A 16,054-nucleotide genomic window follows, 5' to 3' on the forward strand; every position below is an offset into this window, starting at 1 on the left:
ATATATCGATGCTTTTTACCTGAGAGAGAGGGGCTGATCTGAACAGAATTTCTGTTATATGACAAGGCATGTTGGCTTGCAGTGGAAGGAAAATGGGTGGTGTTTTCGGTCAATCCTAATTAAGATGCCCAGACCTTAAACCATTTTTTCTTCTCTTTATGGAATTGCATGTCATCGCCATCCGTGTATTCTTCTAATTTTATATCAATAGCCTGTCAGTTAACGAAAATAAGCTCCTACTCTAGGATGATGTGGCGAGGTAAAATTGGGTTTATGACCCGTTCAAGATTATTGTGTGTGTGTGTGTGTGTGTGTGTGTGTGTGCGTGCGTGCGTGCGTGCGTGCGTGTGTGTGGCTGTGTGTGGCTGTGTGTGGCTGTGTGTGGCTGTATGTGGCTGCTTCAACTTGTCCGGATTAATTCCGGCCCACTAATTGCCAGTCCACTGAGATTCCATGCCGTAGTTTAACTGGATATCCTACTCAGACACAGTATACTGGCTCCAAGCAGACCAGTCCTTGCTTTATCCCTTTAATGACGAACGCCAGACAGGCGATCAGCAAGTACCATCTTTTATGCAGTTTGGTATAACGCGGCAGGGGATCCAAACACCCACCTTCCGTCCAGCATTATTTTGGTTTTGCTGGAATAGGAAACATATTGTGTCTGTCCCTTCTTACGTCAAACCCATCACGGCGGGTATGGTGCTGACTGAACAAAGATCGTACTCGTTGGGAATCTAGATTCGAATCTACAACCATACGAAACATGTAGTTGAGGGACATAAATATGCGCTGCAAGTTGCAGATCATTACTGCCGATGATATGCTGTTCTTATTAACATATGCTTTTATTCTTAATGGGACATAAGCAGCTAGTTTGAGTAATTTATTCATATAATTTTCATGATTATTTGCCTTCTATCCCCTATGCAATTTGCTCCGGCAGATAATTCGAGACTGGTTATTCTCTGGCGTTTAAGTTTTGAATTCCTTGCATTACAGGTGCTCTGATGTGAGGATTGCTCAAGAAGTAGCCAAGCCTGTCCTGATGATTGCTCACTTCCTCTGCTACTTCAACAGCGCCATAAACCCCGTCATATACAACTTCATGAGCTGTGAGTGCAAAACCCGGTACATCAGCAGTTACTTTAGAATGAGTTCTGCCTCATTAGCCAAGGTTAAGTGTGGGCTTGTTTATATGTACCTGCTAATTTTACTTTGCACTGAGATTAGGTCCGCTTACCTTCACCCACTGTGCACAGTCATCATCTGATACTGCCAGGTGACTCGCGCAAGTGTATCACCAGGTATTTCCTTTTCTCGAAACTTACACAAATTTGCTTGTGTTCATTCTTATTTGCCTCTAAATTGTCTTCATATCTAACTATGTAGCCTTTCGTAATCCCATTTTCTTCGCTCTTTAGCTTGTGGGGTCTGGTTTCAAATGCTTTGTGTTTGGGCTACATCTGAACCCGTTTAATGGCCTTAATGGGCTCCTGTTACTGTTTAATGGCCTTAATGGGCTCCTGTTCCTGTTTAATGGCTTTAATGGGTCCCTGTTCCTGTTTAATGGCTTTAATGGGTCCCTGTTCCCGTTTAATGGCTTTAATGGGTCCCTGTTCCTGTTTAATGGTCTTAATGGGCCCCTGTTCCTGTTTAATGGGCTTAATGGGTCCCTGTTCCTGTTTAATGGCTTTGACAGGTCCATGTTCCTGTTTAATAGCCTTAATGGGCCCCTGTTCCTGTTTAATGGCTTTAATGGGTCCCTGTTCCTGTTTAATGGCTTTGACAGGTCCATGTTCCTGTTTAATAGCCTTAATGGGCCCCTGTTCCTGTTTAATGGCATTAATGGGTCCCTGTTCCTGTTTAATGGCTTTGACAGGTCCATGTTCCTGTTTAATAGCCTTAATGGGCTCCTGTTCCTGTTTAATGGCTTTAATTGGTCCCTGTTCCTGTTTAATGGCTTTGATAGGTCAATGTTCCTGTTTAATAGCCTTAATAGGCTCCTGTTCCTGTTTAATTGCTTTAATGGGTCCCTGTTCCTGTTGAATGGCTTCCTGGACTGTTTCTCCACAGTCACATATGTCACGTACATATACAGCCTACAGACTTAAATAAGATAATATCAGACTTTTTTTCGAAATGAATTTCCTAGATTTGTCTCTTGGTTTACCCTCTTTCGATCAGTCATTTTAAGACGTAGACACCTTTCTTGAAGAACTTCAATCGAATGTCAACTCAGTTTGTGGTTTTGAGTTCAGTTTAAGAGGCTGTCATGACATACTGTTTCGACTGTCATCCTTTCAGCAACACACTATGCACTTAATACAGTCAAATTGGAACCGTCTTATTGGCTCTTGCTATAATCCTGCTTGTAAGTTTCAATCACTTTAACAGATTGCTACACAATGGGTTGTAGACATAATGCTTCACCCTCAAATAAAAGAAAATGCTTCACGTCTCAGAACAAAATGGGGATTTGGCTGGTGCCTTTGCTTGTATTAATCAAGTAGCTTTTACAGATAATGTAAAACTGTTTTTTTAAACAAAGGGCTGCCCTTTCTTAACAACTCACGTTCGTGGACAACATGACGCTATTTGCTCTCATTTGCTTGAACGGTTTCAGTTGTTTTAACAGATGACTACACGGTGAACTGTCCCAACATAATGGTTCACGTTCCAACAACAATTTTTCCATGCACAGTTCTTGTCTCACAAAAAAAATGTTCACGAATTTCAAGTTTCTTTAACGTTACTCGCATAAACTTCAATTTTGGTACATTCGTGGTGATGCCTATATATCCCTAAAGAATCATTCTTTGTCTGTACAACAATCACGAACCCGATTGCCTTGTCATTGGAAGATGAAAAACATTGTCTCACTTCATGCAGTCCCACAGCGACCGACCAGTTTATGTATTTATGTAAAAGCACATATCAAAGTGTCAAATCTAACATTGTCCTTTGCTCAATTCCCAGACTTTAATGAATTAAACATCCCCCAAGCCAACTTTTGAAAGGTTACTTGCATAATTGTTAACACATAGTGATGACATTTTGTACAGACGAGAAAACTTACTCATGGGACTCGACATTTGAAGACTTGGTGTCAGTCTCCGATATAGCTGAGTGATGCCAAATGACTGGTTGCACACTTCTGTGGTGCCTGCGCAGAAACAGCTGCTTTGAAACGGATCACGCTGGTGGCTCCCTGATTGATGGTGTCTATTAATGACAAGTTGCTTGGACAAACACATGTTCTATACATGCCTAAGGGACAAGTTGCAGTGACCACTTTCTATCCGTTGGCATCGAGTACAGCATAATCAATTAGCTTTCCTTCTAATCAATTTGCATCGAATAGCCTAAAGGTCACATGTTTTGCACACAAAATGTGACATTTGAGATGCAATTTTCATGTGATGGTGTGTGTATTACATGCTTTCTTATTACTTTAATTGAACTATTTAAATATCGAGATGTTGTGTACTTTGTGCATTGAGACCTGGTTTACCATGTATATTATCGTAATATGTAGTTAAATAAAAAGCGACATAACCATTTCAATAAGCAGAAGTAATCTAACAGCATACTATTGTACGATTCCGACTTTATCATAAGCACCCATCACAAACACATGCAAAGGCAAGTCAATTGTTCACCTGAAGAAACACGGAAACATATGGGACAAGGCAAAATAGGGAATTGCATCAGACATAATTCTTTTCACCGAAAATTTTCACTGTTTACCATAAAACTGTTTGAAAGCTTTGCAGAGGCATTGAATGTTCTAACCTTGATGAAGCAACTTTATGGTCCTGGCAACAACCTTGTGAGTTCTATGATCTCCTACCTGCGCCCCGCTTGACTAGAACTAAGGACACCTCACTGAGTTTTGCATATTTTGTTGTCGGTATTCCGTAAATGTGTTCGTAATATGTTGGTTTCTTCTTTTCAGGTAACTTCCGCCGAGAGTTCAAGGTTGCATGTCGGGTTTGCTGTAGGGAAGGTCAAGGTCACGGCCACACAAACTACTCTGCACATGACGGTAGGAGTGAGGCCTATGCTTTTAATAGCATCAAACAATTTGACCTATGGCATTCCAGCTTTAAAACATATCATATAAAACGACATGAAGGTTTCAGATAAACTGCGATTGTTCTTTCAAACTTCGACCTATCACCCAATTACACAAGTGTCGAATTTGTGTACACTATGCACAATTTATGCGTGAGGAAGACACTATAATCACTCACATCATACCAACACATATATAAATTTATAAGGATTACTTAGCGACTTTAGATCTGGTGGTTTTGACGCAATAACGTCGTTGATATCGACAGTAACAAACTTGACTTATCTAACTTACCTCATATAAAACGTTATTATTATATGTAATGGATAAATCAGCTATGTAAACCACTTTAATACATAACGCATATAAACATATCTGAAAGTGTAAGGTGAAATATGTATCTTAACTGATAAATGTTTGACAATTCAACACTTTTAACTATCAAACGTATTACAAAGGTTCGATGTGAATGTACATGTATATGTTCAGCAAACATGATGTAACTTCTTTCTCGAAATTTCAATATGCTATTCATAAAGATGTTATCCTCACAAGCATTCATAAGTTTAAGCCCAATCTTGCCGCTGTTACAATCATTCGATATGAATGTATAAAGATTATCAAACATGGTGTAACTTTTTCTCGAAATTTCTATATGCTATTCATAAAGAAGATAATGTCCAATCATGCCGCTATTACAATGATTCGATATGAATGTACATCGTTTTTCAAACATGATGTAACTTCTTTCTCGAAATTTCTATTCATAAAGAAGATTTTGTCCTCACAAGCATTCACAAACGTCAGCCCAATCTTGCCGTTATTACAATGATTCAATATGAATTATAAAGTTTATGGTGTTACTTCTTACTCGAAATTTCTATTCATAAAGAAGATGTTGTCCTCACAAGCTTGAGCCCAATCTTGCTGCTTTAACAAAGGTTCGATATAAATGAAATTTGTTTAGAAAATGTAATGTAACTTCTTTTCGAAATTTCTATTCACAAAGAAGATGTTGTCCTCACATTCACAGCATTCACAAACGTAAGCCCAATCTTAAACCATGCATTTTCATCTTCCGCCTCTCCCTCAAGATGTGACAGGATTCTAAGCCCAGAAAATATCCATTGCAAAGTGTGGTTTAATAGCACCAATGCACAATGATCGCATAGGCGCCTTAACAGCTTAGTCCCATTTAATTATGTGCGACATAGGCTCAGCAAATATCCCTTTGAGATCAGATGCAAACGTAGAACTGCTTAAATTGCTTTTGGGATGTTTACAAAAACATTGGTTACACGATTAAAGATGGATAGTTTGGAAGCACCAATATCATTTTGTCATCGGTGAGTGGCCACAGACAAGCGAAACGAGTTTTGAATGGAAAGGTGGTCGTTGTATATGTACATGTACAAACATAAAGTTAAAAGACTAAAAGTGTAAAACATGTCCGAATTAATTTTTTTCTTTAACAGAGGCAACAATGAATACATTTCTTGTTTTGAAGTAGAAGTGGAAGATATTGCATGTCTATATTTTCAAAACATATGTGTTTTAGCTGTTTCTAATGCCATTAAGAATAGCGACGTTTTTTATGGTCACTGGACACATCTTTCCCTTGACAAAAACATGATTAACCATAGATTACTCTAACAGATAATGTTTTATTATATTCCTTGCAGATAAACCTAAAATTGGTATACCCTTGTCGGGCTGCCTCGTTGGGAAAAACTGTTTGGTTGTTAAAGCTCGATGTCTTTGACCTGAAATATGTTCAAAAACAAGTAATGACTTTGTCGTTTGCCTTTCATCGGTTCATTGTTCAAAAGGCATGCTGAGTTCAAGATATCACTGTGCGTTTTTGTATGAGCAAATGTGCTATATATGCCTACCTAGCTATATAGTGCTACTTTAAGCTACATAATCTGATGAAGTGATGTATAGTTTCGTATACTGTCCATAGTAATTCTATATCAAAGATCACACGAAATCTTTCGACCAAACTCATATCACCTTACTTACTGTCTATGTCTTGCACCATTTAGTCATGTTTTCATCACTGACTTGCACTATGAATATATTTTATTTCGCTTTCACCTCTGCCTTATGTTAATCTGCTGTGTCTGTATTGGAAGTTGGGGTACATATAAAAGATATATACTAGTGTTGAAGCAGTGAATAAAGTAATGTTTCTTCCTCTAAGTATAATGTACAATATGTGCATTAAAAAATACATTAAAAAGCAGGATATATATCGTTTCTCATGGAATACGCTTTGAATTGTATAAAACACTAATATTTGATCATTCTTCAGATGGATATATTCATGCATCAGAAATTACGATGGACCATTTATGACCTTTTTTCTTTTTTTTTCTTTTAACAAAAGTGTGTGAAAGCACTTGCTTTATTAGACATACCAATCTAAAAAATTATGCAAAAATGATTTGCATCAAACGTAAATTAGAAAATCTAAAATGAAATGTATTAAAAGATTATATTGTTTTTTTCGTTATCAAAGCAAACTATTTTCTTCAATCCAGCCAATAACAAGAGTGTCATTGCCGTGAAGTAAACGCCAAAACGATTTTCCAAGCATACCTTAAACTTCCTGCAATCAACAAGACATTCATCACTTAGCCTGTTCAGTAGAATTCGGTAAGCAAGAACAATAATTGTTGTGGTCACTTTCGGTTGTCCTCGCACAGTTGGCTTACTATCATAATGATAAATGACCCAACAAGTTCAGTAAGTGTCCATATTACTTTAAATGTAGTTAGTCCTATCAATTATTCTTGTAGTACTTCATTGTGATACTTCTTTGATAATATGTCTCTTATATGTCCCGCATTTAGTCTTGTTCCCTCAGAAAGTAATCCAGACTTCCAATACAGATTCTCTGTATGCAATTCTTTCTTTCAGGCATGTAAATGTGTCGCGGTGATGATAATAGTAGTTGAGGTTCCATACACTGCTTTCACTATTAAGGTAAATTCGATTCAATTAAGCCTCATAAGTGCTAGTGTCGTTGAGTAGCATGACGTTAAACAACTTGTCCGTATGTTGAGTACCTTTCCTGATCCGTGAAAAGAAATAACTTAATTATCCTCAGACTAACCTCCAAGAACGAAGCATGCCTTTTGAATTTTTTTTAATTTTTAGCCACTGTGAACACTATTTGTTTAGCGTAGTTTAATGCATTGTCTTTCCATTGGTTGTAGTTATGTTTACAATGTCCATATTTGCATGGGGTATGATTTTCATGATTAATGGCAAAATACACTGTATTTGAAGTTAGCGTGTTGTTAATGATAACATAAAGATATTGCGACTTGGATAACCTGAGCTTCACACATCTGTCCAACACGCACGTGGAACACCTACATCATCGTGGATATGCACTTTTGGCTAACGAACGTGAAGCACCTGCGCGTAACACTAATGAAGTCTTCGTCAAAAACTATGTACTGAAAGGCAATCAGACCATCACACCCTTCTAGCGCACAATGCTTTGATGTAGCGCTGCTGCTGATTAACGCACAATTTGTGAACACTCCTGTTACACTTTGCACAATCTGCTCGGCGTAGACTTCATAGAACCTCCAACCATGGGGGATGCTGCAAGGCGCTCTGCTGGCTGTTCTTTAATTGTGTACGCGCTGTGTACTAACGGGCTACTTAACAAGTAACATCGCTATTTCAGGCTGGGCGTTAAAAACCACCTCAGATGCAAGGAATGGGCATTCCGGAGCCATAGCAAGCAGAAACATGAACTTGAGACAATCAAGTGTCCTCACATCAAGCGTTAGAATATCCAGTATCAGAAAACCAAATATTCAAACTCATGTTCATTTTGGAAAGGTCCAAAATGTGTAAACAATCTTCAGATCGTCAGTCGGACTCTTCGTTCTGTTGACTTACAACAAAACATCCTATGGTGTTAACGTTACTTCCGTATGAGAGAATGTTTTAATTTCATTAGATACAGCTTTTAAGTTTGAATGATTTGTTACATTAGAGCTTGTGTATTCTGGGCACAACTCATTATTTATTTGCTTGGACTATATAGTCAGTTGAGTTATTTTATTGACACTGTGAACATTTTGCACCTGCTATTAGATTCAAATGCTGCAGCCAAGTTGAAGCTTCACACAACAGACGTTTGAACCTCGAAAGATTCTTCGTTCAGAAATTTCAGCTCCAGTATAACCGTTTATATAAAGATTATTAGTATGCACATCATACATTTGCAACCTGTTTGAATCTTCTTGTTCTCGGAATATTGAACAGAATATAACATTATACACATCGAAACAACATAAAATACAATATAATACTTGTGTGGTGTCGTATCAATGCCTAATTAACAAAACACATTTTGGAGTTTGGACATTAGGTACAAATATTTGGACACCTGTGATAATTAAAAACAAGGAAGTTATTTATCTTTTGACATACATTATAAACCGTTATGACATGCTATCGAAATTTGTTTGTCAGGGTACATATTTGAAACCCCAGAAAGTATAGATTTAAAAAACAACAACAACAGACATTTGGGTACTAATACCAGTGCCTTTCTAAGAAGCTGAAAAACATTTTGAAAAGATATTAATATTTTTCAAGATACGGTTTAGGACTTTCTGTTATTATAAAGACCGCCATGTACATATGTTACATATATTGTACCAATGGTCACGTTCGGTTGCGTAGCACTACAACATCTTTGATTATGAAGACGGTTATGTACAAATGTTAAATATATACATATACAATGGTACATGACAGTAGCTGTTCTTTCGTGTACAATAATGTCAATTGCTGTGATATGGTATATTAATGTTTCATGTTAAAATGTTTGTTTGTTATGTGATTTGTTTACAAAAGTTACGTTTGATTGAAGAACATTGTATACTTATAAGTATGTACATTTTATCATATGTAACATATTTTGATAGCCCGGTACTTACAAATATGTTTCTTCCTAAATATTTACCTTTTTGTCATATAATATTTCTTTTTCACAATAAAATTATATCTGATAAATGTACGTTAGCAGTATTTATGATCTTCTCTCAATTTGTAATTAGAAAGGGAAAGATCTTTAACCTCGGGCATAAACAGAAACTGATATTTCATCAACGCTAGCATATGAAACAAACGAGGCCCCAAATGTGAACTGTTCTGATAGTGTGACAGTTTTCACTACTTAAGTGGTATTGTTGTTAAGTATGATGACTAGTAAGGGTTTTATTAGATTAATCTGGTGCCACTAGTGGCATTTTTCATTACTGAACATATGATATAAATCCAGTTTCGTTCCCCTTACGGGTAAGATACAGTATTTCATATCATATTATTTAGATATTTGATTGGGGTACAACTTATGGTAAAGTAATTGAAACAAATGAAGAGTATGATTGTAATGCCGCCCCTTTCAGAAATGATTAAGCTGTGTTGTTCTGTAGTGAAAAATGTATTTTTTTCATTTTGCCTTGAAAGAATGACACACGCATATGTAAATAAAAACTTTTGTGAGGTGGATGTTTGTCTTCTCCTATGTTGAATTTACACCATTTGATATTATGCTTCGCAATGGATATGATGTAAACAAAACATGATCATCGCCTTTTGGGAGCTCTCAAATGAGTGGCAAGGGCTTGGAGTACTATATTGTCTCAAAACACTTATCTGTGGTGACATGCATACATTTTTTGTCTTTGTACATGTTTACTACATTTCAAATGTAGTGCTTTAAGTCTGTAAAAATATATATAAGTGCTTTCAGCCAATGTAACCTTATCGTTCTTAATTCTACTCTTTTTACATATGTCGTCGTTGTCAATATACTCTGACATTCTTCAGGTGCCATTCACTCACCGTCACCCGAGAGGTAAGTTATTGCTGAAACCTATTTCTGTTACCATGTGTGATAGGAGCAGTAGCACCACATGACAAAAGGCATAGAAAATACTGCAAACGTGTAGCAAAATCAACATTTTATACTCATTAGATGAGCAAAAGAGCATTTAGGATTGTATATAAGAATAGATCAAAGCCGAGTTTAGAGTAAACTACCTCAATCTTAAAAAGGTCATATCATGATCTGAAACAGTTTTTCTCATCGTTCATGGTAACAGAATTTTTTTTACTACTTTCTTATAGAAATTATGACATGTCACGTTCCTTGTTTTCGGAATTAGTGTAATTGCAAGGAAAATAACTATTTAGATGAAAACAAATGACTTCAAATGAATTCGATATGTGGAATAGTCTGTATGTAATTACAAAATGGTACATGCGAACACAAATAAATACTTTAGATGTGTAAAAAGTTATAAGAGCTGTTTTTATGGTTATCTTATGACGTGACGTATCGAAATTTCTGTATTTTTCTAAACATTTTATTGTGAATGTTTCAACATTTGAGTGAAGACTTTGTATTGAAGAATTATTCTATTTTCATATGTTTCCGCTTCTGTTAGGTTCTGGTTTTCTGTTCAACTACCTATCTTAAAGTGAGTGAGTGAGTGAGTGAGTGAGTATGGTTTTACGCCGCTTTTAGCAATATTCCAGCAATATCACAGCGGGGGACACCAGAAATGGGCTTCACACATTGTACCCATGTCGGGAATCGAACCCGGGTCTTCGGCGTGATGAGCGAACGCTTTAACCACTAGGCTCCCCGACCGCCCCACCTATCTTAAAGAGAAACCCTGTTGTGGATTTCAATGAAAATTGCAATGACCTACTTACATACTGTGTGTTAAGTTTTTCTCTTGATCAAAACAAAGCCGAAAATTGTTTTTAGTACAATGTAACAAATAGGCTAATATATAACATTTAATACTATTTGGTATCAAATATCCAGGACGTGTAAACTTTCTTACAAGTCTCTGTTTTCTTCTTCTCTATGTTTGTAGCATGGACATTAATTTTGAAAATAGATATTTGAGTGCGTTTTAAGTTAAGTCTGTGCTTAAACTTGTTATTTGGCATACTGTTTTCTTATAGGTTTGCAAGTAGCCAGGTATTTTTTTTGTCTTTTATACTATTTCCATTTGACATCATTCTTCGTTTAACATTCATTTTCAACATTATGCTAATATGTATATATTGTGAACAATATATTTTAAGGTACATTAAATTAATAGCATTTGTACTTTCTTACTTTGCAACACAACAGAATATTTCAGTAAAGATTGTTGGAATTAGTTTTATACATATTTATTTTTGTCAGAATTTCAGTTTCTGTACAATGCAAAACACTCGTGGCATATCTCGTGTCATACCAACATCTACAATTGATGAAAAAGAATAGGCACTGCGGTATGTCAAGGGCATTCGGTTCACGTATACCATTCAACTATTACTAAATTGCATTAACACCCTTGAAAGCTGACTCACAACATGACTATTTTAAAAAGAGAAGCTCCATTGATGTAACACCCTCCATTACCCAGTGTATTGTATTTTCATTCTCGTAAATGTGATAATTACGGTGGACCCTTCGCCACCATTTTTGAGTCAAATTTGTTTGGCACGATTCATTTGAAATTACTCTCTTGGGCCAGAGATATGCTGTGCCCTGTTAGAGATATGAGTGATGGGGGTGACGATATCACTTCCGAAACGAAGCTCTGGTGGCAAATGGGTCCAGGGTATTTATCATAATAGAATACACTGGATAATCGAGGTTGTAGTTGTAGCTGTGATTGGTTGTGTGTGACAGGGTTGTCCTCTTACACCAGTGTTTTTTTGCAGCACGAGAAAGACTCGACTAAGCTGTTCTCCCAACTTAACTGTGTATCGAGCAGTGCTTCAAACCAAACAGAAGTCCCCCCTGTCAATGCTGTAAGACAATGTTGCAACAATGTCTAGCTTTATTTGTTTTATTGTCTTGTGGAATCATTTCCTAATAAATGCTGCAAATTGTCCGACTTCTTCTTTATGTTGCGATGGGAATAAAAAAAGTCTCTAAAGAAGTGAGAAAATGGGATGCCTTTTATCGCGAAAAGTAATCACGTCAGAAGCCAAGAATTTCAAGTATAAGAAAAGAATGAGGCCTAATTGTCAGCTATTTTAACATATCCCATAGTTGTCTGACCAATATTTATTTTATAAAGTGCTTAAACTTGTATGTGACGAACCATTCGTCAACAGTGTGAATAAATAAAAGTAACAAAACCCTTTCCATATTCATAAGAAATCTCTGACAAAAGCAGAGTCAATTGTACTATTCTGACTACGTCATGAGCATTCATTTATGAATAACTATCAAATAGTGCTGATACCAGGTGTTCGCGAAAAGGTGTGCGTATCCTGCCCCAAGGGTGGCACTTGTCACAAACACATGCAACGGCAAGTCAATTGTTCACCTGAAACATCACGGAAACATATGGCACAAGTCCAAATAGGGTATTGCATCGGACATCATTATTGTCACGGTGCGTCAAATTTGGAAATGTCCTCCGCGTGTCTACCATAAAACTTTTTGAAAGCTTTACTTAGGTCTTAGTAGCCTTGATTAACAACATCTGAGCAAGAGTCGTGTAACGTTCTTTGAAATCTTCGTAGAAAGAGCATGGTGGATTGCACCACAACAGTTCTGAAAATGTAAACACCAAAGGTTGGAGGTGCTGAAAATTGCTCGACATAAGGGGAAATTGACTATTAGAAAGTTGAAGTCATCCCTCTTGTCATTCAGTCTTGTGCATAGTGTTTTGTCACTTTGAATTCTATATCCATAGATCTAAATATGGAACAGTCTCACTGGTTTCTTTTTTTCTAATTAAGGTTTCAACAGTTTCCTCTTCTTTTTTGGTCCATTTTTGGCATATGCTTCCACAGCATACATAATAAACAATTCAAGTTGACATACCAATCGGTAGGAGGATGCTCCATATTAGTCCACATTTGAATAACGTTGTTATTGCCAACACCGACACATGGAATCAAGTTACTACGACACCCTTTGTGCCTAGTCCTAACTGATAGGTGGTCTTCCCTGGCCGTCACTCTTCCACATTTATGTAGTATTTTCACCAAGTATATACCAATTTAGTGCAAGTCCAGTGTGTGATACTTTAGAACTATTTGGAGGAAAGGCCGTACGCTTGCATACGTTTCACCCTATCACTACTTCACGGGGGGCACGGGGGGCCAAGTCGTCTAAGGCGCCGCGATTCGCTGTGCAGAGTTGGGTCCCTTGGCCACGCCAGAAACCTATGATTGTTGGTTCGAATCCCGGTTCGCCCCGATTATGTTTCTAGGTTTGTCAGCGCCATACCCGTGCTCATGGGTTTCACCGAAGTGGTAAACGTCTGAGACCTGCATCACTTCGGGCTTTCCTCCCACATTAAGCAGACACGCCGTGATATAACTGGAATACTGTTAAAAGCGGCGTAAAACCCAACTCACTCACTCACTACTTCATGTTAGGTCATACATTGATAGGCGACCATCGGGAACGGGAGGTCAGTCTCTCTATCTTCGTTGATGAATATCATGGGATCGCAATTGCGCAAATCGCTGCCATGATGTCAACAACTGGATTGCCTCGTCCTAACTCGATTATTTTCATATAGTCGTCACAATATTGCTGAGTGTGGCGTTAAACAACAAACAAACAAAGTCATTCAATGACATGCAGAGTAACTGTCAACAGAACAAAACATAAGCGGCAGGAACGGGCAAATACACACTGGAATGTACTTGTATTTGTCTATGTATAACACTTCAGATATCAGTATTGAATGTTTGTAGATCCACGTTATCAGCAAGGGTATCTCTCAGTACTGGGTCAGCTGGAAGAATATACTTAAACAGTTAGAATAAACTCAGTAAGTAATTTGGCATAAAACATCATATAAAGAGGAGTACCACATCATTGCGACTTATTGTCCAACGTACGATGTGAGTCTATGTTTCATAAAGATTGGGTTGACTTCATTATAGTATATTATACAACGGTCGAGTGTAATAATTTTCACATATTTGCACGTACATTTTAGCGATTGCTGATAACAGCATGACATGGCAGGGTAAAGTTGAAATATACTACTCAAAGTTTGCAAAGGATCACAACTTTCAAAGGTAATACGTCAAATGTACATATTTCATGAACTTTTAAAGAACAAAAGTCAACAAATATGTGACCAATAATCAGTCAGATCACCCGTCAAAATTAGAGTATCTGACCAAAAGTGAAACGTCAAAAACTTACGAAAAGATAATTTCTTGTCCACCCAATCCAAATTTACCTGCCTGTGCTGTCGGGCCAGTGGAATGCGAATGCATGTCCTCTGTGTCCGGAGACCAGCCTCACGGAGAGTAGAAACGTTTATGCCACTGGCGTTCTGCAGGTCATTCCTGCGTTTGGTGGCAGTCATGTAGTGATGACGTCTTGTTACAATCAGGGGAACCTGTCTTCCCGCTGTGTAAGCAATCGACCACCTGCATGTCGCTGCTTAGCTGATCCGAACGTCTGGTATCGATTCTATGCCCTGCTGACCACACACTGTGTTCGTCGTAAGAAGCGACTAACGGGATCGGGAGGTCAGGCTCGCTGACTTGGTTGATGCATGTCATCGTATCCCAATTGCGTATGTCGATGCACATGATGTCAATCACGGGATTATCTGGTCCAGACTAGATTATTTACAGACCGCCGTCATATGGCTGGAATATTACTGAGTGCGGCGATAAACAACAAACAAACAAACAAAAGCAAAACATCAGCTGACACCAAAGACGTTTGCAACATGCCGTTGGGTTGGCCCAGTTTCAATACATCATCTTTAATGCATTTTAGAAGCTGTTGCGTCAATGAAGACCAGTTGACTTATGGATTTCAACTTTTTTTATTTTCCAAATGATGTTGATACCTGTGACTGCAGCGAACATAGAAACATGAATTCTGGCATCTTCCAGGGGCAAGGGAGCTAACTGACTTTAAAAGTCCAGTGGAAACTAGACTTTTACAGTTAGTTAACTCCCTTGCCTCTGGAAGATGGAATTCTGGGAGAAACAAACATCGACGAGTTGCCTTTATTTAATATCAATAATACTGGTGACGACATACGTATATGAAGAACGGCGTACAATACCATCAAGTGGCATTTTGGAAGCCGTCTTATAAACGAAGAAAGACTTGATTTATGAATTGCTTCAATTGACAGAATAAAGAAGTTGAAATCCATGTTAACTCTGTCTTCGTAAACCGGGTAGCATTGAAAACTAATCATTGGGACATTATATCGGTTTTGTCTAAAAAATTATTCTTTTTAAAGGATACACGAAAGATGATCAGTTTGGGATGTTCACATGGGCGTAAAAATTACATTTTATGGATGCTTCATTGTTAGAATGTTCACAATTCACAAAAACACAAGCAGTTTGTGGAACCTTTGTTGAACGTCTTTTTTGACAAACCTACTCTTGTTTTGGTGCATTTGTAACTTATGTAGCTTCATTCATAAGGGCGACATCACAAGTTAATTGCAACCAAATATTTTTGTTTTACACATGAAAGGGCTGAACATGGTGCAGTTTATAAAATTGGCAAATAATGTAGACAACCGTTTATTTTGTTTCGCGATGGATATGGAGCAAAACCAAAATATATTCTTTGAAGGTACTTTCCACTGAAGTATCTAACACACTAACTAGAACAGATGCGCAAAATGGTTTTGTCTATCAAGAATTCCAGCTGAGTTATATTTTAAGTCCCATCTCCATTTTGGGTTACCTTGCGTCTTCATTAACTTACACGTTTTCTTGTCGGTTTTAGTTTTCTTTACAACCACACCTACTTGCGTGACTTCATCAAACAACATGCGGTCACCAAATGGTCTTCAATTATAAAAGCTTACACATTATCCTTTAAAGCTACACTTCATGATGTTAAAACAATATTTTGATTTATCACAGTTACAGAATACACAAATGTATTATTTTGATGGCATCAAAACACCT

At 37.4% G+C, this 16,054-nt stretch overlaps 1 protein-coding gene across 3 annotated transcripts in view; it reads left to right on the top strand.

Moving 5' to 3' along the window:
• The window catches only part of LOC124114198 (orexin receptor type 2-like), a 68,618-nt gene extending 56,603 nt beyond the window's left edge, over positions 1-12,015 (top strand). Inside the window, exons 4-8 of one of the 3 annotated variants that reach the window (XR_007222173.1) lie at positions 1,003-1,115; positions 3,959-4,048; positions 6,622-6,736; positions 9,944-9,971; positions 11,843-12,015. Coding sequence is in view for 1 of the 3 variants with exons in the window: in XM_046474793.2 (XP_046330749.1) it covers positions 1,003-1,115; positions 3,959-4,048; positions 9,944-9,971; positions 11,843-11,936 (325 nt within the window). In the remaining 2 variants the exon portion in view is untranslated. Of the gene's footprint in view, positions 1-1,002; positions 1,116-3,958; positions 4,049-6,621; positions 6,737-7,781; positions 9,972-11,842 lie in introns of all 3 variants that reach the window. The other 2 variants (XR_006857850.2, XM_046474793.2) reach the window with 2 other exon arrangements.
• Positions 12,016-16,054: the final 4,039 nt, after the last annotated feature.

The sequence above is a fragment of the Haliotis rufescens genome, unplaced genomic scaffold (genome assembly GCF_023055435.1).
Source record: "Haliotis rufescens isolate VD_foot unplaced genomic scaffold, xgHalRufe1.0.p SCAF_2, whole genome shotgun sequence".
In the NCBI taxonomy this organism is placed as follows: Eukaryota; Metazoa; Mollusca; class Gastropoda; order Lepetellida; family Haliotidae; genus Haliotis; species Haliotis rufescens.